At 41.7% G+C, this 27,203-nt stretch overlaps 1 protein-coding gene across 5 annotated transcripts in view; it reads right to left on the bottom strand.

Moving 5' to 3' along the window:
* pkp4 (plakophilin 4) overlaps nucleotides 1-27,203 on the bottom strand; it is an 81,471-nt gene that overhangs the window by 10,586 nt on the left and 43,682 nt on the right. For 4 of the 5 annotated variants that reach the window (XM_078261773.1, XM_078261777.1, XM_078261776.1 and 1 more), the window contains 8 exons: nucleotides 24,534-24,665; nucleotides 23,904-24,097; nucleotides 21,432-22,014; nucleotides 13,098-13,268; nucleotides 9,872-10,082; nucleotides 8,734-8,866; nucleotides 7,110-7,323; nucleotides 908-1,091 (listed from right to left, as the gene is read on the bottom strand). In XM_078261773.1, coding sequence (XP_078117899.1) covers nucleotides 908-1,091; nucleotides 7,110-7,323; nucleotides 8,734-8,866; nucleotides 9,872-10,082; nucleotides 13,098-13,268; nucleotides 21,432-22,014; nucleotides 23,904-24,097; nucleotides 24,534-24,665 — 1,822 coding nt within the window. The remainder of the gene's footprint in view (nucleotides 1-907; nucleotides 1,092-7,109; nucleotides 7,324-8,733; nucleotides 8,867-9,871; nucleotides 10,083-13,097; nucleotides 13,269-21,431; nucleotides 22,015-23,903; nucleotides 24,098-24,533; nucleotides 24,666-27,203) is intronic. The other variant, XM_078261774.1, reaches the window with a different exon arrangement.

The raw sequence follows: 27,203 nt of genomic DNA, 5'->3' as shown, positions 1-27,203 counted from the left end.
GGAAAGCCGTTCCACTCCCTATTCAGCCCCATTGTACCTACTTTGGTTGCAGTTCCACCAGAGTTCCACTGGGGGTGATCACGGTCCAGTGCAAAATGAATGGGACCCTATGGAGCTAGACAGCTAAATTTGTCTCTTTCGCCTGATTGTCGTTGAGAAATCTCAGATTTGATTGTAGTTTTTGCAAGTTCAACATGGATTATAGGTCAAAAGTTGAATGAAAGAGTACTTATGCCCTTTCGATTTGTTACAGGTTGAGTCGTTGTTGCCCATAACACGCTAGCATTCTGCTAATGAATGCGGATTGGTCAGTGAAGGACTGATTACGATCGGAGATCCCGCTTGACGGCATCCAAAGCAGAACCAGAATCTCAGAGTGAATATTTCGGCGTGGTCTTTAAAACATTAGCAAACCTCTTTCTAGCACGTGTATTAACAGGGAGAGGCTAACCTGTCAGCTGTGTTGTCGATGCCTCGAGAGAAAAAAGAGCGTGCCGTAAAGCAGTATCTCTGGCCGTATATGTGAATGACGTCATTGACATTTTAAAAGGCTTTTTAGAACAAAAAAGTGACTTTAAAAAAAATCTAACACCCAGCAGTGTGCATTTTCTTAGCCTCCCCTTTCGAATGCAACATTCAAATTACTAGACAAAAAATTATATCCTGAGAAAAGTGGATTTTGAGGGGTACAGCTCCATAGAGTCCCATTCATTCTGCACTGGCCTGTGAGCGCCCCCTATATGGAACTCTGGTGCAACTGCAACCAGTTCAGAAGCCGGAAGTAACGAGGGAGTGGAACTTCTTCCCATATTAGAAATTCTTTGCTATGAGCTCGTTCCCCAGATGTAATAGCGTCAGTTGGCCACATTGGGGTGCTAGTGTCAAGTGTGCTCATCAGGTGGTTTACCTCAGGCAGCCTGTGGTGTTCCTCAGCACTAGGGAGGAGTGGAACTTCAGCTTGTGGTCGTCATCGAAGGTGGAGCTGCTCCATCCAGAGTGAGGGATGATCACAGTGTTGGTCACAGTCGTTAAGGCGTCCCGAATGATTGTCATCTTGACGGCGTCACATGACGACAGGTTCCACAGCACCCCTGCAGAGACACCCGCACACAAACACAGGCATTAAAAAACAGGCATGCTGTTATGTCAGCTGTCATGTGCAGTTAGGGTAAACAAAGATACCAACAACTCGGGCTTTTAATAGCTCAGTGTGTGTGTGTGTATGTGTGTGTGTGTGTGTGTGTGTGTGTGTGTGTGTGTGTGTGTGTGTGTCCACTAACAAACACACACAAACAAGCAGACAGGGTCACGCACACGTGAAAAATACTCTTCATAAACAGCTCGAGCATCAAAGCATCAGACATTCACATTAAATTTCATCTGAGTAGAATATCCTCAGGGCAAATATGATTTGCTTGAAACAGGAAAAAAAGGGAAACATTTCAAAAAGAAAGAGGACGGGGCGGAGATCCATATGGCAAAGACTCAGTCATATGAAATGAAAAATAAATAATGTAAAGGATTTTGAAATTATGCCATCATTTCACTCAATTCAAATATACTTTTGGTAACCACTGATAATCATGCACAGTCCTGAAAGCCTTTGATGCTGCATCTGTCAAGGATTAGCCAGCATGTAGCATGTTCTTCTAATTAGACGCCTCTTGCTGCTAGGCTTATACAAAAGGCACAGGCTGACTTGTGCAGGGCACTAGCACACTTGGAGGAGGCTAATGCTGCACGAGCTGGAATCTACGGTGAAGACGCAGGGCTAAATACATTGGCTAATACTCAAAACTGCTGCTGCAACAAAACTACTCGTGCATGTACAGTATACCGCACGTGTGTTAGTGTTCCAAATGGGGTTGCTTCATGACTTATACATAATATTTGTGTCCAAATAGCTACCATTTTTCCTCTACAACTTCTAACCTTGGTTTGTTAATGCAGAACAAAGTACATGACCTACAGACAAGGGCAAGCTATTAAAAAGCTCTTCTTCTTTCTTAACCTCACTTTTTATTTCCTTTCAGCATGCTGTTCTCCCTCTCTCTAATTGAACTGATGGAGACGATAATAGTCTATAATATAGCCCAGGATTCCAATTCAGAAACACTGCTGGCAAGAAGCAATTTAAATAGATGCGTCTGCCAAGCAGTGCCTCTTCTAGTCATTTAATCAACAGCCATTTCACTTACTATTATCCTTATTAGCATTAACTTGCTTTAAAACCCATTAAAATCCTGGAGTGAACTTTCATTATTTCTTATTTATTTTGACAAAATAGCAAGACAAAGCAAAGAATTAAGTCGTACTTGGCTCTCGAAAGTTAACATTCAGCATGTGCTTCTTAACAGAGCTCGCCAGCAGTGTGTGTGGGGCTGCATGACGAAAGAAATCAGGTGGGGACAATGTCTCTGCTCTACTCAGGCAGTGGGATACATTTCAATCAAATGGTTCTGTGTTTGCCTTTCTCCCGACATTCTCAAGACACATAAGGACTGCCCTAAAATAGGACCACTAATGCAGTGATAACACATAAATACTAATGCCTACTGACCAACTTCCTTGGCTTTTAAATCCACAATCAAACTCCACCAAGTTCCTCCACATCCACTCTAATGTCAATTTGAAGAAATGAAACTCTTCGCTGCAGGATTTTAGACGTGCCCTGTGGAGGTGGTGGCATGCCGGAGAAATCAACAAGCGAATTCACTGAGGTGTGACTGACAACGCTGTCAGTGGTGCAACACCACCGGCAATAAGTCATATCTGACAGTCAGATTGAGCAGACCTGTGTTTGTGTGCGTGTGTGTGTGTGTGTGTGTGTGTGTGTGTGTGTGTGTGTGTGTGTGTGTGCGCGCGCAAACAGTCCTAAACTGTGATCTCTGCTCGTGTTCTCAGGTGCCTTGGCCTGGCTTTGAAACACCGACCCAATGTAAACACTGTTGTGGTATTCCAATAGCCAACTGAGAGCTAAACCAGAGAGCACGAGGAGAGAGAGGGAGAGGCTTAATATTGAGATGGAGAAAAAATATGAGGTTGATTAAAATGTTTCTTACAGCTGTTAAAGCATTGATCCAAGAGCTAAGTGGGGCTTTGATGTGTGATACAGAGAGGAATAATGTCAAAAGATCATTGATCAGAAATGAAATGGCCAGAATTGATTCAAAAGTGTTTTTAGCTGTTCCGAACGGCCACAAGGCGAAGGCAGGGTGAAAAGCTGGCTGCCATAGAGAGGGGGGAGATAATGGCACACATTTTTAGTCTCTCTGGAAGCGGTTTGACCATACAACAAGAAATTCTGATAAAGTATAATGGCGCCTTAAGGGCCCTGACACACCAAGCAAGTAGTCAGTTGGGTGTCAGCACCATTGGGCCATCATTGGGTGGTTTGTTGCTGATCGTTGCCTGTTGAGTGTACAGCCCTGTTGTTGTTGTTGTTGTGTTATCCGCAACCATTCACAGACAGACCCCCTGGCAGAGTGCCACAGATCCCACTTTGAGAATCACCAGTCTTGAGCCACAGGTCAGCATGTCGTCGACTTTGTCAGGTACAGTGCAACTGGGTGGGCATTTACTTCATTCTGTGAAAAGCTGCTGACCATTCAAAAACCTCCCAATTTATTAACCTTTCATTTTTGGGAGCTGAACTGCAAATGTGTTAATGCTGCATCGACTAAACCTCAGAGAAGCAGATTGGTGTGTACTTTTGAGGTTAGTAGGCGTTTCTCATTTCCTCCCTCATGCAGTGGAAGTCAGTGCATTGCTGCTTACAGCTATAACTAGATTTATTTTTGGATGAAAGTCAGTTTCTCATTTTTCATTTGATCAAAAAGGTCTTAACCTCGGGGCGGCCTCTAGCTAACCCAGTAAGAGCGTGCGCCCCATATTGGCAGAGTCCTGCAGCGACGTGGGTTCGAGTCCGACCTGCTGCCCTTTGCTGCATGTCATCCCCCATCTCTCTCCCCCTTTCCTGTCTATCCACTGTCACTCTATAATAAAAGGAAAAGCCCCATAAAAATGATCTTTAAAAAAAAAAAAAGGTCTTAACCTCTCAAACAAAACAAAAACAGCAATTGATGCCAACACTGAGCAACTCCCAGTTTTTTTTTACATGTTCACTGGATCAAAAATCTAAATAAAATATAAACAAAACAATAACAGGATAGTATTAAAATGTGTACCCTTCAATCCATGTTTTGTTAGCTTTTATTATTGTGTGTATGTCTACAGGTTAGAGCTGTAAAAACAAGTTTTAATCTTACAGAGTTTGCCATTTCGTTAAGGTGCAGCTGAGTCCACGTTATTGAATTTGGCATGTTCACAAATGGCATCAAATACAGCACTGTGGGCAGACACCAGAAGACTCGCTGGAACTAATCCCCACACCAGAATAAGAAGTTTGTGAGTTGTAATGAATGAACACAATTACAAAAACTACAAGCTATAGTATGACTGCAGTGAAGGTACAGGTGATAATAGTACAAGAGGAAGAATAAATTAGCACTGGCTTAAGTAGGATTTTATATGTAACATGAGACCAGCAGTTTCTTGAGTTCATTGCCTAACCAAACTAGATCCAGAGATTTGTCTTTTTTGGAACACATGAGGAGTTTAGATGAGGCGGTGAGTGCAGAACAATCAAATCAATGATATCTTTACATACACTCCGCTGTACAGGCAACACACAGACTCTGACAAACTCAAAAAGAATGAAATCATGATTAAGAGTGTAGTTGAGTTTGCCAAAGTAAAGCCAAGATAAGAGGAGCGATGTAATATTTAACAAAGGGTAACAAAACATTGCTTTTGTGTTTGTCTTTGGGGTGTCCCCAGTATTGGAGCTAATGGCAGTACAGTGCAGTCTGGCCTTTTGACCTGAGGGGCTATTTCAGGACAGAGCAACAACCACAACAGCTGCTGGGAGGCGAGGCAGGTAAGGTGGCCCGTTCTTGCAGCTACTTCTAACGAAGCACAGGTGACACCTGGATCTCCCAGCGGAGTCGAGAAGAAGCCGCTGACACAATGGGAGCCCCAACTCTTCTCAAGCTAAGTTATGACACCTGGCTGGCTTTCTCACCAGCTCCGACAACACAGAATTATGTACAATATTGCCCAAACAGTGCTAGCTATATATATATATATATATATATATATATATATATATATATATATATATATATATATATATATATATATATATATATATATATATATATATATATATAGCTGCTGGTGAGTAAATGATTTCTGTCTGCTCTACTTAAAGTTTTAGTTTGGGATGCCCTTGTCATCAAGCTGAAAGCTCTTTATGTGGATTGTTCTCATCAGTCGTAATTAACCAGAGGTGATGCAGCGCTTCTGACCTTTTCTAATCGCTCCCCATCCTGGGGCCTGTGCTACCAATTAGCCGCAGCAGGCTCTCAGGCTAGTAGATGAAAGGGGAAAACCTTAAACAGAGCTCACATTAACGCTGCTTACTCTGGCTGGGCAATACACGGCTGTACAACCTTCTGAAATGTGAATGAAGAGAGCGAAATTAATTTGTTTGGTTATCAGCCATTGACTGCTGTGTACTTAATTATAAAAGCAACACATTAGAAGAGAAATTATGCTTGTGTGCTCTTTTAAAATGTTGATCCTTTAGGATGTGTTACGCAAAGTAAACAGACCGTTAATCAAAACAGGAAACTGAGCTCCTCCCAGACTATATGCTACAGTGTGTTGTGTCCGTACGCCGACTGTATTGTTTTCCTTCGGGGGACTGCTGCACCGTAACCCGAGACCAAATTAAAGCAGGGGCTGATGTTGAGCTCAAGCAGCTGACTCAGCCACCTGGGAGCCAAATGTCTTGGCTAACTTATTTCTGTAGTGCTCCACCCTGATCCTAAACAACATGGATTTATATACCCTGTTTGCAGAGCTTAGCCAACACACAAATACAACTGAGCTACACACAACATGCAATGCAGAGAGGAGGAGACTGACAAGCAGACTTTCAGGGACAGTTGTTTTCAGACAGAGATGGAGCTAAACCTCTCTGCAGCCTAAGTAGTAAAAGAATATGAATCCTGCGGAAATGTCTTTGCATACATAAGCAGTAGTGACAGCAGTGACAGCAGTGGCAGCAACTTAAGGAAAAGCCTCCATTACTCAGTTACTACGACAATAATAATTTTAGGATAGACCCCGGTAAGCAGTCTGTTTAACTGTTTAGTCAGAGAATCTTAATTCACACCTAATCACTATGAGCAACACTGTATGGTTAACCATGACAGGCAGCATCAGGTAACCACGAGCCACATTCAAAGAGCAAATCAAGAGCCATGAGCAACCAAACCAACACAGTTCTATAACAATCTCTCCTAAAATACCTCAAGGTTTGTCATGGAAATAATTTAGCATCTTCTGCCCAATGTTTCTGTCCTGCTGTAACCCTATGATAGACCTCCTAAGTGGGGACAGTGAACCAAAAACAATAACTTTCAGGCTGGACAGCTAAACAATGAGCTTAAACTTGTAACAAAGCTGCGCAGAGCCGAGGGGAGCTGCAGATTCAGGTGATAAATCTCTGTGGCACTACAGGTGCCTCCTTTCACATTGTCATTTGATTTTGTTATAATAAAAATATCAATTATAGCTGCTTTAAGTTATTAAAAAAGCAAAACCGCCAAACATTCTCTGGTTCCAGCGTGTTAGTTATGATGATTTGCTGCTTTTAAAGTAGCGTAACTTGAATATCTTTGGGTTTTGGACTGTGTTTGGAAAAAGAACGAGCAATAACAAGATGTAACTTTGAAATCGTGAAAATTAAGATGGCCACTTTCCCACTCTTTTCTGATATTTCATGGATTAAAATCATCCATAATGAAAATAATTATTAGTTGAAGCCCTGGATGGCAGGAAGTGTACTTTTGCATCCTTTCATGCCAGATGGAAGAGCTTTATAGTGGATAATCGTTATGTGGAACAATGTAACAGTGGGGAGCGGGTATAAAGAGACAGTATGAACACTATATGCCCACATCCTCAAAGATGAGCGGAAAGCTCAGAATTCACCTCACAGTTTTAAACTGCAGATATATCCTCCACACATGCTGACTTACCTGTGACAAGCTCCCGCACTTCTGCATCTACAGTCTTTCTCAGCAGGCGGAGCAGAGCTGGGATACCTCCTGCGTTCCTCACAGCGATCTTGTTCTCATCCATAGCTTTCCCATAAACGAGGTTCCTCAGAGCACCACAAGAGTTCTTCTGGACCTCAAGGACCTTGTGGTCTAGCAGGTCAACCAGATGTTTAATTCCTCCCAGTCGACACACCTATGGGCAATGTGAGAGAGATCAGGTGGGGAAAAGATTCTGACCACGAACAGCATTTTTTCATCTTATATACTGTGGAGAGCAAAAACATGCATTTATTCATGTGACAAGAGAATCTATGCACAGGGAATTTATTCATGCGGAGATACACATTATTTGGAACCGTAGAAAAAAAGACTAAATTAACATTTTCATCTGGAGAGAAGAATGAAACGTACTAGGAAAAGATGGCTCTATCAAAATAAGCTTTCTGATTTTCATTGTATGGTACAAGTCATTTTGTGATATGTTGACATTTGGCATGTGGGAATAAAAAAAAATGCATTCTTCATCTCTGATGTCTTATTCCTCTTTCTGCTTTATGCTGATAAAAGGACAAGCTTGGCCCTATAATTTTTGAGGGATAAAAAGAGTGGAATGATGGATTCCTGTGTCTATTTTAACTGTTGCCATATGCTATGGGTGTTTTTTCATTGGCTTATGGCATGAGTGAGCAGTGTGAATGTGTCTTTGCGTCTATATGTGTGAATCTACAGTAGAGGCTTCATCCTCTGCGGACCATGAATGTCGGTACAAATGTTGTCTTAATCCTTCCTTTAATCCTTAAAGTTTGTAAAGTAATTGCTGGGGTCTTAGAGTGGGACAAGAGCGCTAAAAATAGGCCCTATCATGCAACTGATATTGCACCATTCCTCCTCTCTCTTCAATTGCTACTGTATATTTTTTGTTAATTCTAGTGCAGTGTTAAACCGTATACTTAACAGTATTTGTTTTTATATATTTCTTACTGTCATTTCTGTTTTTTATTCTTTATATGTTAAGTGAGTGTTGTACTTGAGAGCAAAGATTAGCCAGAGTCAAATTCCTTGTTTGTCTACGCAAACCTGGCCAATAAAGCTGATTCTGAGAACGAGATTAGCCAGAGGATTTGGCAGATTAGCTACCACATTATTGGGTGGTAAAACTGAAGGTGAGCCATAATGTCACTATTAATCTCCCAGAGCACTGGAAAGCCGCGAGCGTGCACAACAACAGCAAGTATAGAAGATCAAGCTTAAACCAGAATGCTAGTCTGTGGACTCACTGTGATAGCTGGTTTTCTCTTCCAAATTAATCTATTACCTTCCTGGAGATTTGTTTACGACTGGTCTGATCGCCAAGACACTTTTGCAAGGTGTAGCAATGTTGCTGCATTTGAGTGCAATTAAACAAATGGCTGGAATTTCCATAATAAATAATATGCTGTAATAAACTGCAGCTTCCATTTAAACATAAACACAATTGGCACTGATACAAGCATAAACGTGTGCATAATGTGTACTAATTATTGGAAGTTAAGGTGGTTGAGTACAGATGTTGACAAAGTCATTCAGATCAGACACATTATGGCATCAGTGGCACAATACCTACCTCAGACTTAACTCGACTATCGCCAAAGCACAGGTGCTGCAGGAAGGCCGCTGCGTTGGCCTGCACCGAGGGAAAGTGGTGCTGCAGCATGTGAATCACCTCTGTCAGCTCTGGGTCACGCCAGGCGAACTCCCTAAAATTACAGGTGGGATGCAAAAGGTATCAGCATGACGACAGAGAGAGAGAGAGAAGTTAAGTTGTCTCCTTAAAAAACACAGACACAGTTTTCCTCAAAATGAATACTTCAGCACCTCAGGCCAAACTGATAAGCCCAGGAAATTATATTCACATCCGGGTGTATATAACAATCGACTTTAGTCACACTTGGATTGGAATGCTTTTCTGTATGCAGCACGCTAAGGAAAGAAGTGAGGAATGCATCGTCTCTAGACTGCTCTTGAAAAATACTAAAAAAATGTTTGCAATCTTAAGTCAATGCAGAATACGGTTGTATTTCTACTGGCATGTCACTTATCAACATTTCTTCTTTCTTCTATATACAAAACAGGGTGACAAAAAATGAGATCACTGGTGTTTGAATTGGGTCAAATATGCTATTGCCTCACTGAGTGTGAAATATGTGGCTAGTCAAACTCCTTTAGTCTTGATTATATCACAGCACAAAGATGAATAACAAATTCTTGAATTTAAATGTTAAATATTATAGTAGGAAACTTTACTCTGACTTTACTTTCTGAATGGACCTGGGTCGTGGTGGCCCCCCTGGTGCACTCTATTCAAGTAGTTACACTACAGCAACATACATAGTTGTAAACAAAGCTCCCAATGTGCGAGGTCAGGGGGTTTACTGCAGAGGTCAACCCCATCTCTCCACGCTTACACGTGTCTGTACGACAAGAGCAGACGCAGCACTTCAGCCTATGTGAGAATCTATTGTTAAGAGGCCAGGCATAGTAGAGCCAGCTTAAAGGCTAGAGCTGCATGTTACTACCCAGGGGGCTCCCTGTTTGAATAGTAAGACGACACCGGTGTTGACCTAGCAGAACAGGGATGCCTTGTAAGCATAAGTAGTCCCTTCGGATGACTGTTTCCTGCTACACTATGCTTGCTACTAACCACCGACTACATGTAGTAGTTTAGAAACACAGCATTACGCTAGAATGTGAGCAGTACTTACCTGGGATCTTTCTGAATGCTGTCTATAGACGGTGAGCGGGTAGCACCATCATCCACGACAACAGCCTGACGAGCGCAGTTGGGATCGGAGGGCCGGTACTGTGCTGAGCGATACGGATCAGCATAGGTGGCTGCTGTGTTAAGAGCATAGTTGTTTCTTTGGTAGATCATGGTACTGCGCTGGCTGGGTGTCCGCTGGAGACTCCCCACACCTGAGGACCAACAAAAAAACAAAAGCTTCAGACAAAAAATAAATAAAATAAAAATAAAAATTGGAGATTAGCAGCATTCAAACCTATTCAGCTCTGGGCTTTGTACACCGTTAAAATACCACTTTAAACCAAGCTGAAAATACAAACATGCGGCCGTTCCGTCAGACTCAGCATTTTCTCAAATCTGGAACCAATTGATGATGAGGATAAAACACAGCTCCCATGGCTCCACAAAGCAGAAGTCTTCTTCTTCAAGGGGCTGTTTTGTTTTTACAAGATTGTGTTTAACCAGAGGGATCCTGCTGGTTTTTCCAAGAAGACAGGAGGACTCAACGTGCTCAATGATTCACAAATCTTCTCGCTCCTTTGCGCCACTGTGTTCTTAGGCTAACTTTGCCAAACACAGCAGAGAGGCAACAGTAAACCATGACCCGCTCCAAAAACAGTCAGAGATACATTAGTAAAGCTGAAGCCAAACAAACATGCAGAGAAGTCATCCTTCCAGACAAGGTCCAATATTCAGCCTAACAGCATCCTGCTTCAGTCGTCTTTCCCCTGTTCATTCGCTCCAAGTCACATTATGACCTAGTTTTTGAACACAATGGGTCACAAACACAAAAATGCATAAACAAGCTTGCTTGGATCTTAGCCCTCTTTCTCACCAGAGTCACGTGATCTGTGGCAGCGTGACTGCTGCACTGGTCAGATCACTATCAGAGTCAACAGGACTGGGCATGTGCATGCTCATACTCCCTCCTACCAGAAACCAAGACGTCACCTTGTGGGGCTGCTCCAAAAACACAATTTCTCACATCAGTGCACTTCTATGTTGGGCAGAAGCTCTTCCCTGCAATATGGTTATCTGACTAAATAGTGCCAAATACATATTTCTAGGACAAATTCTAAACAACGTAGTGTAACTTTTTAACATACACAATTTGGATTCCATTTCTCATATTTTCAGCCAAGGATCAATATTTCTACTTAATATAAAAATCTTGCTCCCACTTGCACAAAAAAGTACAGTGCAAGCTTTCATAAAAAACCAAAGAATGCAAGGAAAGCCGGTGAGGGGGAAAATGGCCCATTGAAATGTTATTTCACAACATAACAAAGAAAACTCTGAATCAAATTGGATTTTTCTAATGAGGTAGCTCTTACAAAGACTCCATATTGAACAGCCTTTCCAGCTCCGCCCTACTCACATCTTCTCAATATAGCTGGCATAAACACAATATAGTGGCTCGTCTGGGGGCTTCTTTGCGGCATCAATAGCATTTATTAGGAAACTTATCGGTCTAAGCAGATCTCCTGTGTGCCAAGGAGAAGGCTGAATGGAGTGTGTGTGTGTGTGTGTGTGTGTGTGTGTGTCTGTGTGTGTGTCAGTGCAAACTAAGCATGTGTATCTGAGGCAGAAGGGATGATGAGACAAGAATGCCAACATCAGGAGTGCTGGAAGAGAGCAGGCTGTGTGGGTAACCAAGATGTCCACTGGCCCCTCCATCCTTCTTCTCATTCTCAGTGTGACACACGTGTAATGGACTCCTTTGTGTCAGGATGACATATCAGTACCTGCCTATTAACACTGACAGTGGAGCGAGGAATGGAAGGGAGGGAGGGAAGGAGAGGATGACAGAGTAAAAGAAAAATTAAAGGAAAGAGGAAAAAAGCAAGGAAGAGAGACATAACATAGGTAGCGGTAGAGTTAAAGGGCAGACGGACAGAGAAATGTTCTTCCCCAAGGAAGACAATACAGCCAATTCAAAGGGCTGCAGATGAAAAAGGGCTAGATGGAAAAGTCTTTGAGAGATTTGAAGACTGGTGAACATCTGTATTAGAGAACAACAAGATAGTGCTCTTAATACAAAAGATGGGTCAGCTTGAAATATAAATATTATGAGACAAAACATTGTGCTCATCTTTACATGCATGACGATACAGAGACAGGGCGAACAAAGAGGAGAGAAAATGAAGGAAAACAAGAAAAATAGGAAATAATTGAATAGTCTTATCCGTTACACAAATCCAAAAACACTGTGTATAATTTGTTAGCTATAGCAGGGGTTTCCAACTTTGACTGCACAGTGGACCATTATTGGGTTGACAGCAATTTTGCAGACCGGCCTACGAGGCAGGCATATTAAACGATATTATATGAAAAGTTCTCTCAAATTCTGCTACAATAGTTTAGTTTTTTACTCATTTTAGCTAACAGGAACACAGTACGTGCTGAACAAGTAGCTAATTACCTGACTGATTACCTTCCGTATTGATGAGAAACTGTAGATCAAAATCAGTGCAAAGTTTAAGAAAATGACAGCACAAACAGCCTATGAAGATGTAAAATAATTATTCAGTGTTTTCTTTTGACCATACACATATTGTTTCCTCGTGGCCTCATAGCAAATATTCCTGGGCCCAGTACCGGTCTGTAGCCCATGGGTTGGGAACCACAGAGTTTTAAGGATCGTTGTACCGCCACTTCTGTTGCCGTTTTGTTGTGCTAACAATCCAGCAGGCAAAAGCATATGAATATAGCAAGACAAAAATGTAACTTTAATGTTACGAGGCCAATGTACATTTTGGATTAAAACCTCCTAATATACATTATACTGACAATTACTACTACGACTACGACTACGACTACTACTACTACATTACTGTTTTCAAGTGAGACCACTTCAGTCCTACACTTGCAGACCTTTTCAACACCTGACCCTAGTGACATAAAAGGTAACACTTAAAATGTCACAATGAATCACGATCACGTCACTTGTCCTTTACATTTTCTCCGACAGCTTTCATTTGATGAGAAAAAACAACTTCAGATTCACAGAACAATAGCAGTCTTATCTGCAGTCTTATATCATTACAAGGTCACAGCCAATAGATGAGAGGCAATTAAAAAAATACACAAGTATGGGTGTAGCTTGGATATTGTGTTATAATGGTGTCATGTCCTTTGTTTGTCATGGTCCTTAGATTAGTTTACCATCTAAATAATGTGGGACCAACCTGATGTGCTCCTGTAGAGGGTGCCCTGCTGGGTGTGGCTGGGGCTACGGTACAAAGGGCCCTGGAACGTCCGATCCTCGTAGATTGGTGCAATGTGGCGGTCTGGGGACATGGCTGACCTTAAGTCCTGGCCCAGCTGGCTGTGTTGACTTGCGTATGAGCTCCGTATTCCTGGAGATGAAGGAGAGTGGTTAGCGGATAAGTGGTTAGCAGATAAGTGGTTAGCAGCAGAATGGCCTTGTGATTACACCAAGAGTAGAAGTAAGAAGTAAAGTGTCAAAGGTTTGGGCACTCCGTTATTCAATTCCCATGTGTCCTGTCAGTGTCATTGAGGAAGACACTGAATGACTTTTAGCTTATTTATTGTGATTCTTTCTTGAAACAATATCAGTTAAATGTCTAAAACATATAGTGCAAAATAGGAGGGTAGCCATTGGTTTCCACTTATTCTGTTGTGGTATGAAAATCAGTTTTAAGCTCCTATCACAGAGCCTGTTCAATGGCAGGACTGTTGGTCATTAAGCTGCCTTGCTGTCTGTGTGAAAGTTTCGAAGATGGAATTGGGAGACAAGAGTTGTTGTGCCTTTAAGCCGACAGCGAAGGTAGTCACAGAGCCAAACTAACATCTGTGTGAAAGGGACGGCCGGCATGTCGGGAGTACGTGCAGTACGATGCTCAAGTCAAAAGTGACAAAGCAGCGTTCCGAGTAGCCATTAATAACTTACAGAAACATTGCGTGCAACAGTCCACTTTCTCTTTCACTCCCTCTCTCAAACACATACACGCACGCACGGATGCTGTGGCGCTGCGGCCGTCTCCGTCCTCTCTACTGACAATTGTGTTGCTATACTGCACAAAGTTGGCAGTTTGTGCATCCAGTTCGGGTTTGCCTGGTTGATTAACGGTGCAAATCAGCTTACACACATTAAATGCAGACGCTGTTGTGTTACACTTTGCATCTTTTGCTCCTGGAATGCCGGCATGCCATGTGAAATCACACACTGGGTTGGTTCTGTGTGAATAAACAAAGCTGGCATAATGTCAGACCTTCATTGCAGCGCTATTGAGGAATCTCTCTGTGAAAAGGGCTTTAGAGAATTGATACTTGCTTAAATTTAGCTAATCAATCACAGTAAACGACATGTCAAGTTAATGTCATCATTGCATGGTAATGTGGTTCACTGATACGCAGATAAGTCTGCTCTGCATTACCATACAACAATAATGCAACACTGACAAAAATAAAAGCAGAGATGATGCTTGATGTGACATCTCTCAAGCAAGTTTCAGGTTTGTAAGTTTTCTACACTGGTTACAAATGAATTCAAACAGGAAGGAAAAATGTATTCAAAAATCAAAAAAACGGATATGATACGCTTGGAAATATGATTGTCAGTGAAAAATCCATATAAAATATATGATAGTAAATAACAATACAGGAGTCAGCTAAAACATGGTCCTTTAAGACAATTAAATAACACAGACAAAAAGTGAAAAACATCTATTAGCTCTCCCTGTGTCTGTGTATCATTGTTAATACCCAGTACACAAAGTTGACATACACACTGCCCACACACACATATCTCAGCCAAATATATTCAAAACGAGTATCACACACAGTGTAATAAGGACAAATTAAAGTACAGGAGGGTAGAATAAAAAAAACAATAGTATTGAAATTTGTGCCTCCAAATAAAAAGTAAAAAAAACACATTTAAATATATATAAAGCTAGAAAGCCTTGACACACAAAGCCAACTTCAAAAAACTAGCACTGAAAAAGACAGATTGCTTTGTTGCCTTAGTCATGTGTTTTACTTAAACACAACACAAAGACACCAGCCAATAGCCAGTTAACTGCCAACATCCACGTATGTTCTGCACCAGCCTGAGAGGAAATATCTAGTAACTAGTCTGTATTTGTACTACAAAGAACATTGTGCAGAGATAAACAAAACAAACTAACCATCCACTGCCATTGTCAATCTGATTAAACCGTCTTGTTATATACTTTTATTCATTGGCCTTCAAACCTGCTTGAGAGTTGTATTTTGTATTCTGCATTTTATTTTTCTAGTCTGTTATTTGTTTTAAATGTTTGTTTTGTTACTCGCGTGTTTATAATCATGTCAATGTCCAGCACTTTGGTCAACCTGGTTGTTTTATATGTGCTTTACAAATAAAGTTGGATTGGATACTTGACATACAAATGGAGAATATGTACGATGAGAAACTGCAACTACTTTGTTTTGCACTGGTGTTGTCAGTCTTTTTTTCTTGTGGAAGAAGAGTAGGCGGAATCAAATAGTAAATACTGCACTGCACTAAATGGGTAAAATCATCCACTGGTGAGGGCCAACAAGAGCCGACGATGTTGGACCAAGAAAGAAGTGAACCAATCAGAGTATGGCCAGAGCAGATGTTAGGAAATGTGCGACACAGGAAAGAGCTTCTGTAATCAGCAACAAGCTAACCTGATAAGGTTGAGAAAAAGAATACACACAGGTGAGTGCTCTAATTAAAACTCCTTTACACAAAAGTCAATGTAACAACAGGCTGCAGGGGCAGCGTGAAGCTGATCCAGTCCAGATGTGAAACGATAACAGCAGAATGAGGCAACAACAATATCTGTAGTTCTGAGTCCGTCCATGTAAAGAAGACCCACGGCCATGAGACTCCTCACCCCATCACCTTCATTCCCTTACCCAAACAACCTCAAAATGACACAGCGCATATCTTTGCTCTTTCTTCAGGGCAGAACATCTTCAGATGGAGCTTTCAATGTTATTATGTCACACCTCAATGTGCTGAAATCACCATAAATGTTCCCATCCTCCCAGTGAAGCCCATTGCTGACAGTTTTTAAAGGACCTGTGGGTTAACAGAGATACATTTGCAATTAAACTAAATAGCAATAAGTAAAAAGAATGTTGTAATTAAAACATAGCACAAATTTGAATCTTATAGTTCTGTCTTTTGAGACAGACTAAAAGGCACCACATTAACTCGAATATTGCTGTGCAGGAGATGGATTATGGGCTGTAAAGTTGTAAAAACTAAATAAAAGGTCTTATGCTTGAAAATGGACCACAATTACAGCAAGATTTGGCTAATCATTTCCATGCTTGAATTAAACTTGGGGTGAATGTGATATTGTGGTAAGAGGTACAATCACATACTTTTACTGTAAAATTCTGAAGATATCATAAATGTGTTTTGGACTACACTCATTTAAAGCTGAAGAAAAATGGGAAGACACATGGGTACAATGAAAAGTAGAAGAAAATGTGGATTTAAAGAAATCTCAGGTTTGCTTTTCTTTATTCTGATCTGCATGCATATGTTTCTGTGTTTGTGTTAAAACATCACATCAGTAAAGCTCACTACACTGTAAAGCCCGGTGGACCAGTATACAGCTGGCAACTAACTGGTCATTGCACATTTCACAAGCTTCCAAACATCACTTGGGTCCTCTCCAACTGCATGAGCTAAGGCGCAGACTGTTTCTGCCATGCAGAACCAGCTAAATGAAGGGTTCTCGTCACATTTTGAGACAGAGGACATTAATAAATAATAATGTTTGCCTATGGGGGTAAGGTGAGTGAAAATTTTAGATGTAGATAGCGGGCCAGACTGAGGCTAGTCTCGCATTGCCAGACCCTCCTTCACAGCGCTGCGGAGGAGGGTCTGACAAGTCCACACAGTATTCCGGGATGGGAGAAAAACGTGCTCTGTTTTATTGGCATTTCTTCATTAATAAAAAGGGTTTATTGGCATTTCTTTAAACCAATCACAATCATCTTGGGCGGCGATAAGCGCCGTACAGAGCAACAGCGCCTCTGCAAAATAGCCTCGGGAAGGAACGTGTACGTTCAAATTCAACAGATACTCGAGCTAGCTGTCTCGATTTACACTGCAGAGATCTAAGGAGCAATTAACCATAGTCCTCATAAATCGACCAGAGTTTAGAATGCCAACACAAAGGAAGCCCAAGGCAACGGACATTCGGCCTAAATGAGGGACATCAGGCAGAATTTCCGGCGGCACCGGAGGAATCCCGGAAGTGGAACTTTGTGTATATAGACTAGACTGAGGCTGACCTCTGAAGCACCAAGCAGTAAAGAAGCCGAGCCGACCCTGCTAACCTCTAGCTGATTGATTATACACCACAGGCCCATAGTAGCTCTGTTTATACTATGCATAAAATAATGAATTAACTAGATTAATGGTTCATGTTTATTAAATAGATGGTTGCAGTCTAGATTATGTACGGGCTAAGACTAGTTGATAGACAGGCTAACCCACTGGTCAGGCTTGGCAGTATTCCATTCAACTCTATAATAACGGATATATGTTGTGCAGATCACTGATCAGATCAGCTTTTGACAAAATACTAAGACTCTCAAGATTATGTTAAACTTCAAATAAAAGGTTTTTCTCGGATTTCATCATCAGACACCCTTGAAGTTAACAGACGATGGACCATATTAAATTTTTTTTTTTTTTAAATGCTTGTTGGGTTTTTTTCCAGTTATGTGTTTGACAACACAAAATAATATTGCCTGCTTTGCATATTCAACAGATTGGCCACTACAAATAGCACCACACCTCCTCCTCCTGACCCCCCCCCCCACACACACACACACAGGTTCCACTCTACATTCTTTAATTCCTGGGCTGAACCCACTCCACACCTGCTACCAGGTTGTTTCTCCATTATTTAAGAATTGCTTGGTGAAAAGAAATATTTTATTTTGTATTATTATTTTAAATTAGCCATTCAAAATAAATTATTTCTCAACACCGTTTACTAAAATCAATGAGCCACCGTCTCTTAGCTTTAGTGTTCTCTCTCATGGCTTTTTGCTAAATGAACCACTGTAGACAGCAAAATATACTTTAGGTTGATTTAGGTAGGTTCACAATTTCAGACTCATCAATGAATTCTATTCAATACCAAAAGTACTCTGAAATGGCAGGCATGTTGTTGTGCAGCCGAGGGAGTAAAACTGAATGCTGCTGCTGCTGCTGCTGCTATGTGCTGTAGTGGCACACTCAATAGCCCAGGAAGCCTTTCACTCTGTGACAGTGCACACACAATAGCCACTAGCAGGAGCTTGGCAGGAAATCAGTTCAGCTTCTCTTGTTCAAAGGTTTAAAGGGGGTGAGGATATGAAGAAGGGGAGGTAGCGAGAAGACATAAGGAAAAGGCGGGAGCAGCAGAGAAGAAAGCGGGAGAGAATATATGAGGGGGAGGGAAAAAAAGAACAAAAATGAAAAGAGGGTTAATGAGGCCGTCCAGGACCACCAGAGACTTCTCATCTCATGTAAAGCCCGGCTGTGGCCGAGTGACAGGGACAGAATCTCCCAGGCACAGGAGCCTTCATGCATATCTCTCCCACTCAGCAGCCTGACTCCTGAAAGTGGCAACATTCAAACAACCTTAGAGGAGACTAATCCGTCTGCCTTCTTTATTCTGCTCCCCTGGTAGAAGGGCTGCAGTCCCTTCTAAAAAGCATCTGCAAATTGTCATGGAGAAATAACATACTGCTGTCTATTGAGGATGAATGGCCCACATTCCTAGTGCGTTATAGTCATTTAATTCTCCCCCTCAGCCCTCGCACCGTGGCTTTAACAGATTGCACTTGGCAGAGGCTAGATGAAGGGCGGTGGCGTGCTTGGCGCGTGCTTGCTGTGGAGAAACAAACACTTAAATGGATGCAGCTGACTGGATTCCTTAACAAAAATGATATTCAAAAACCCACAAACAGGAGGACAGGGATGATCACCAGAAAAAATGTTATACTTAAAAGTGATAATAGCTAACAAAAAAAGAAAAAAAGAAAAGTGTACCACGGTTTAAAACTACCTAATGGCTTGGCTGCCAGGTTGAAGATGCACACATGTAAATGTGCCATTTCTCTCTCTTTGTCCCACTCTGCTCTGAAATAGACATTGAGTGTAATGGGCACATTATTAGGGACAATTTGTCTAAATTTTTCAGCAGCAGAGAAAAGGTATGACTTCCTGCCAATGACAGTGGAGGAAGGGGAGCCACGTGGGTGGTGGAAAAAAAAAAGAGGTAACGGAAAAAGAGAAAAGCACAAGATAGGAGACAGAAAAGGGATAGAAGTCTGTTGAAAAGAAAAAGGAAAACAGACAACGTGTGAGAGGTGAGGAAAGGAGGCAACACATCTTCAGATAGATACTGACAGAAAGCTAACAACAGCAACAATATCAAGGTTAGGCTGTCAGATGGCGTTTGCCGAATGTTTGCAATTGAGACTGATCACGTGATCATCCCATTTCCTTCTACTATGGCTCATCAAAGTCATTTACCATTTCACAACATTATCTTTAAATGAGTACAAATTCAATCATACAAACGTATGAAACACCCTGTAATGTAGCCTTCTTTCAAATGAAAAATATCTTTTTTGGAAAATAACTGCTTCAAAAGCATTTTTAGCCTACTATACAGCCTGCCTAGCCTGGGAAAACCCTGACGAACTTCCGGCAAATTTGAGATTAGCTCTGCAAATCCGTCTGGCCAAGAGCCCATTCAAGCCCATTTTCAAATTTTTCCAAATCGAGGCACCGATCACAACCGTGGAGGCGGGCTTTACACGATGACTATAGCGCAGCGAAGGCAAGCAGCTTTTTGTTTACATTCAACATGACGGCCACTGCTTCGGCAGCAGCCTGTTGATGCCGCTGTCGCTGCTACGTCACCCGGATCGTTGGTCTGATTGGTTGAAGGACTATCCAATTGCGCCCAGAGGCATTTGAGCGGCGTCACGTTGGTGACGCCCCTTTGGAAATGAGCTGCAAATGAAGCTTGCCCAGACCCACTCTCAGTTACAACTGAGAAGGGTCTGGTGTCAACCAGGCTACAGCCTGCTTACTCAATGAGAAGAACATTTCAGTACTTACATAAACCAACAAAAACATTCTTTTTGTGGAAATGTAATTAAATATAAAAGCAATTAGGGGGCCGTCTTTCACCTCTTGTGTTTTTCATACAGAATACATTCTTGTCGCTGATCTTTCTTCGACAGTGAAATACTCCCACACAGCTGACATTTTCTTTCACTTTTATTTGTAAACAAACCACACAAGCGCACTGCACCTTTTGCCCACTTGCTGTCTCTTACCTTAGCTACTGTTGTTCGAGTCCGACCGCAAATAAACAACACATCATTGAGCCAGCACAAAATCGATGCGACACAACAGATAAACATTGCCACTGCCATCGGTGCATGTCATCTTATGTGCCGATAGGCAGATGGGAGTCAATAAGGTGAATATCGGCCGATACCGATGTTCTTGAGGCTTAAAAGTTAAACCACATCAACACAACACACTACAATAACCGTGGTCAAAATGGCAATTGGTTGGAGATGATTAATTAAACGAGAACAAATGAAGACACGTGTGCACATGCAGACACAACACATTGAGGATGACGGGAAACCGATGTCACACAACAAAAAATGTTCACCTTGAACGTCATCATCAACCAGGGCATCTGAGGATATCCCCAGGCAGCATAAAGTCAAGCAGAAAACAGTCCATTAACCTTGGAACCAAAATGCAGTGATATGAAGTGCTTCTTTTACCTTTTGGAGGCAAACAAAATGCTCTTGGCTTTTATGGTGGAATTGTGCTTTCCCCAGTAATAATCCAGCTGAAAAGCTTTCATATCGTACTCAAATGTGAATAAAGGTTTGATTTTTCTATGTAATAACAGTGGTTTCCTTTATTTTGTCAAAGCTACATTGTTATTTCCAGGAGATACCTTAAAAAGCGAGAGCTGAGAATTAATCATTAGATACCTCTTCCTTTGACTGTGGGGAGAAATTGGTTGGCTCCTGATTTCCTGATTCAAACAAGATATGCGTTTGGCTAGAAAATATTCACCGGCGCTTGTCCTTAAAGGATGACACACAAGCTAATTTGTGCAGGCAGGTTTAACAATTATTATCTTCCTGATCTCTTCAACTCCTCAGATTAAATTACACGCACACACAAACACTCATACAACCACCTTTTGTCCTGTGAGGAAATGTATTACTGTCCAAATATTTACAGCCCGCATATCATCTACTCAAAAAGTTCAGAAGAATTTATGAGAAGCAATTATGTGACACTGCAACAAAACTATATACTGTAGTTGAAAATTACAGTATAGTTATAGTTATTATCTACCGATATGAGAGTCTATGTGAGTTTGAGCAGGCTGCTGATCTGATACAGTATAAATGTCTGTGTGTGTGTGTGTGTGTGTGTGTGTGTGTGTGTGTGTGTGTGTGTGTGTGTGTGTGCATTTGAGCACCTGTGAGGCTGTCAGGTCGCGTCATCCTCTCGTAAATGTCGTAACTCTGGGGTCCATAGGGGTCAGTGTTGTGGAGCATGGAGTGCGGCAGAGTAGAGCTGTAGTGCTGGGGCACAGCGGTCATACTAGCCCGTACTGGAGACGACGAGTGAGTAGGCTGCTTAGTCAGTGGAGGGTTAATGCTCTCCACCATTGTCAGAGGTGAGCCCATGCGGCCTGATGTTGACCCCGCAGAGGCCTGATACGGCGAGGTTGTACGGCTGGCACTGCCTGAGCGAGAGTTCGTGGAGCCCATGCGTCGCAATGCAGCGGGGGAGTTTTTCTGCGTGGAGTAGGGTGGGCTGTTGCCAACCCCGCCGGTGTTACTGGTGCGCTGGGCCGAGGGCAAGGTTGTAGAGAAGATGCTGGAGAGGGGTTTGGGTTCAGTTACAATGGGGGAGCCGTAGGCACTGCCACCTGAGGTACGCAGGGAGCCGCGGGAGGGTGACAGACTGCTGGCATAGGCTGGCGAGTGAGAGCGAGAAGGCACTGAGCTTACCCTCCGCATAGCACGACCCGGCACTGCTGTTGTGACTGCTGGAGCCTGCAAGTCAGAAAGAAAACAACATGGCTTCATGAATTTCTTTCAGTTACAATCATTAACAATCATGTTGTACTCTGCTATAAAATGACTTGTGCAATAAGGATATGCTAAATAACACATCATTACATAAACCAATTCATTACAGGGCATGACTTTACTCTAGGCCATATTTATTTTCTCTTCCCCCCCCCCCCCCTCTGTCAAGTGTGACAGTGCCATTTGGTTTCTCAGTGGTCTGCGTGAACAACGCTGTATGAAGCATGATTATGTTGCGATGCTGCTCAATGCACTCGGTGCCTTCTGTGCCTTTGAGCATTACATCGCTACTGTCACTGAACAACATGCAACGGCAATTTCATTTTTGTGATTAACGTTTTTATTGCCTTAAACGAAATACAAAACATACAGTTTACAACATGAACACATCCCCTCCCATCCTGAAGCCCCTCACCCGTCATTACCACACATGCAGTAGGCCTCGGTTGTCATGAAATAATAACCATAATATTTTATGACAAAATGTAAACCAAATAAACATGTGTATGTGATAAAACCATATGATGTGTCTTAATTAAAAAAATATACAGGTGCTGATCATATAATTAGAATATCATGAAAAAGTTGATTTATTTCATGATATAAAGTGAAATTTGTATATTATATTCATTCATCACACACAGAGTGATATATGTCAAATGTTCATTTCTTTTAATTGTGATGATTATAACTGACAACTAATGAAAATCCCAAATTCAGTATCTCAGAAAATTAGAATATTACTTAAGACCAATACAAAAAAGGATTTTTAGAAATGTTGGCCAACGGAGAAGTATGAACATGAAAAGTATGAGCATGTACAGCACTCAATACTTAGTTGGGGCTCCTTTTGTCTGAATTACTGCAGCAATGCGGCATGGCACCCTAAACCATCACTGACTGTGGAAACTTTACACCGGACTTCAAGCAACGTGGATTCTGTGCCTCTCCTCTCTTCCTCCAGACTCTGGGACCTTGATTTCCAAAGGAAATGCAAAATTTACTTTCATCAGAGAACATAACTTTGGACCACTCAGCAGCAGTCCAGTCCTTTTTGTCTTTAGCCCAGGCGAGACGCTTCTGATGCTGTGTCTTGTTCAAGAGTGGCTTGACACAAGGAATGCGACAGCTGAAACCCATGTCTTGCATACGTCTGTGCAAGACATGTGCGCTTGAAGCACTGACTCCAGCTGCAGTCCACTCTTTGTGAATCTCCCCCAGATTTTTGAATGGGTTTTGTTTCACAATCCTCTCCAGGGTGTGGTTATGCCTATTGCTTGTACACTTTTTTCTACCACATCTTTTCCTTCCCGTCGCCTCTCTATTAATGTGCTTGGACACAGAGCTCTGTGAACAGCCAGCCTCTTTAGCAATGACCTTTTGTGTCTTGCCCTCCTTGTGCAAGGTGTCAATGGTCGTCTTTTGAACAGCTGTCAAGTCAGCAGTCTTCCCCATGATTGTGTAGCCTACAGAACTAGACTGAGAGACCATTTAAAGGCCTTTGCAGGTGTTTTGAGTTAATTAGCTGATTAGAGTGTGGCACCAGGTCTCTTCAATATTGAACCTTGTCACAATATTCTAATTTTCTGAGATACTGAATTTGGGGTTTTCATTAGTTGTCAGTTATAATCACCAAAATTAAAAGAAATAAACACTTGAAATATATCACTCTGTGTGTGTGATGAATGAATATAATATACAAATTTCACTTTTTAATGGAATTACTGAAATAAATCAACTTTTTCATGATATTCTAATTATATGACCAGCACCTGTATGCTGGTGTTATTCAGAAGATAAAACGTTACGGATACATTTTGTGCTTGGCAACAGCAATATGTTGCTGGCAGTACCTGGGCTGAAGCCTGGCCTTCGGCCCTGGTATTCCTTCCCATGGTACCAGTTCCGGTGCCAGGGAAGGAGTGCTGCATCCTCAACTCAGCCTTGCCCAGGTTCTGGCTGTTAAGGTAACTGCTGCTGGCATCCTGGTAGCCACTGTCTGAGTACGAGTTCATCTGAGTTGAGCTTCGTGAATTCACCGCAGATCCTGAAAGAGAGTGACAGAAAAAGGCTAAAAATGAAATGCAGAGGTAGAGGGATGGGTTAGAGGAACAGGAGACAGACCCATCATACATGGTTTCGTAATAGACATGACCTTTACCTAGACTGCATTGCTAATGACAAATGGCACAGCAAGGGGAGAACTGTTCTGCCAGCCCAATAATTCAGTGCCATATTACATCATTCAGCCTTTCATAAGCTGTGATGAGGGATCAGTTGTTATCCGTTTAAACTCAAAGTATAACATATAGAAAAGATAAAAGGTTCAGGACGAAACTGTATCATCAGAAGAGAAGCAGAGAAAATTTTTTTTAGTTAAAGAATTATATACATTTTAGCGGGACAATGCTGAGGTAAAAAAAATAAAGATGTTAGTTGGAGAAAAGAAGGCTGCAGACGATAGAGAGAAGGCAATAACAGACCCTCACTTTCATGGAGGGAGGACTGCTCCGGGGAGTACAGAGACACCTGCTCTGACTCAGTCCTGATGCGGTAGCTGGGCGACTGTGAGCTGTCAGTCACCCGAGACTTGGTGTCCCCCAAGGCGGAGGCATCTGGGAACAAACAGCAGAGCAAGGAGTCAGACACAGAGGAAAAGCTTTGAGTCTGAAACAATTAGAGTTTTGGCTTTGGATGGAAAGATGATAATAGTCATTAAAGCAGTCAACAATTGATGGGAGTTGAGAGGAAACAATAACAGACAATGATTTCTGCAACATTAGTTTCACGCCTAGGTACAGTTGGAGTCATTACATTTTACTGCCATGCTAATTTGAAAAGGCAAAGTTGGGTAGCATGTCACTCCAACTGTGTATACAGCCATGCTCTAACATTTCCCTACATCTCCTATTCTTGCATGACAACAACCAATGTGGCAAACAGGAACTGGAATTAGCCCTTTTATGTCCCTGTGCAATGTTTCCCAGTAATCACAATCTAGTTAAGCGTGACCAATGTCAATGGGTTACTCTGCAATCACTACAACAATAGGCAGCAAGTGAAGGGGAACAGGGAGGCAAATATTGGCAGCCAGGGTCTGTCAAATCCTGCCTGATTAGCTGGTGTGAAAATTAAATGAAGAAGCCGCCTCGTTGCCCAAGCTGACCTGTTGAATAAATCTGTTGACACATAAGCCTAGTGTGGTGTTTGACAACCTGGCATTTTGCACTCCCACCTTTAAAGATCTAAGGGTGTTTACCCACTCACAGATGGGACTCAAGCGGGTCTCGAGTCAGATTGCCAGAATAAGTATTTAGCCTGGCCTGTTGTGAGAAAGTCAGCCCCACGCCTTTCCTCTCAATACTGTATCAAACATCCTCACAATTTGCAATACACCTTGCCAACTGGGTCAGTTTCAACAGTGCTGCTATTTCTAATTTAATGCATAACCCTGCCTAAAATAGCAACCTTATAAATTTAAGTTTCAGTTTTTGTTTAGCCATGCTTTCTCGCTCGCCCGCCCACTCACTGTCTCTTGTGTACTGTCTCTCTTTTTTGTCTTTCTCTGTTTGTCTTTTACCAAGATACCCATCCCTAGATTCAATTACGCAGCAAATTAATAAAAGATTTATATGCTGGGTAAAGGTATGACATACACAGTCCTGTCTTCATCTGATTTTTTTAAGCGTTCAAAATGCATTAAAAATGGTGATGGGAAAAAATATACATTTTATTTAATTTGACATATATTGGAGGAATCAAGGAATTTTGTGAGAGGCTGTTGCATCATGATCCTTTTGAAAGATTCACAATATTATTTAGCTACAATTTGATTTTCTTAATTTAAGCAAGCAATGCATTTGTAATGTAGCCAATAAAACCACAGCATTACGGTAAGACTTAATTAAAGTTTGGTGCAAAAGACAATGCCCTCACTATGACAAGAAATGTAGGCTAATTTACTCATTTAATCAGGATAACAACACTGACAAAACCATATTTCTTAAGTGCTGCTGTTGGCTGAATGCTGGAGTTGAACTATATTTTGTTCATACTAGAGAGGCTGTCTGAATCTGGTCCAAACTGTCCTGCCATGACAGATTATAGGCCTACAGAAAGATTACTACAGGACACTTAATATTATAGGAAACCATCTGAAAATCTTGCGCTGCTTGAAATAATTAAAACAAATGTATCACAGGTGACAGCGACCGGGAGAGGTGGGGTGTATAATGTGACAGAACAAAATAATAACACACATAATATACCCCACCCACTTTGGGTTGGGTGGTTGCTGCAGCACCCTGAGCACCTCTCCTTACCGGGGTCATTAACTTTCCTCAACACTTGCAATGAGTTTTCATACGTTGCAGTGGATGCAGCAATTGTAGTTTACCATTTTGATTTGTAATCTATTTTTGTTTTTACTTAAACATTTTTTTGGGAGGTTGAGGGGATGGTGAGGCACTGCACCCCCAATGCGATGGGCCCTGACGAACAGAGAACATTCATGAGAAAGATGATAAAATGTCATGTGGGTGATACAAGGGACTTGTTAAGGTATTTAAGGTAAAACAACGAGATTGTTCTATAAGGTAGGGCTGCGCAATACATTTTTTGGCTCCTAACGATCACAAAAACAATGTAAATCGAGAAACAATGTAAGTAGTAAAGTAAACTCTTATTTTGTCTTGTGTTCTGAAGGGGAATTCAAAAAGTTCAACGGGAAAAGTTAAGGGAAATTTCACAGTAATCATGTTAAATAATCGTGATATCAATATTGACCAAAATAATTGTGATTATGATTTTTTCCATAATCAAAGCAGCCCTGCCATAAGGTCAAAAAGCATTTCTATGTCCTTTAAACGTATTAATGACATGACTGAAGTCTTTTGTCTCCTTCTATCCTGGCAGTGACTCTGTGTCTGGCACACAGTGTGTCGTTTTAGACCACAGGGTTTTTCATACTGAGCCTTGACCCCATCTGATAAATGAGATGCCAAAAAGCCAGAACAGAGGAGCAACAGGAAGAGAGGGAGACAACAAGAAAGAAATAGAGAGAGACAGTGACAGAAGCCCTTTTTTTACACATGGAGGATGAAACACTATTGGCTTACATTATCCATTTATGGCAGGGTTTTTTAGCATTTATA

The sequence above is a fragment of the Sander vitreus genome, chromosome 11 (assembly GCF_031162955.1).
Source record: "Sander vitreus isolate 19-12246 chromosome 11, sanVit1, whole genome shotgun sequence".
Lineage (NCBI taxonomy): Eukaryota > Metazoa > Chordata > Actinopteri > Perciformes > Percidae > Sander > Sander vitreus.
This window is presented reverse-complemented; position numbering and strand designations above follow the sequence as displayed.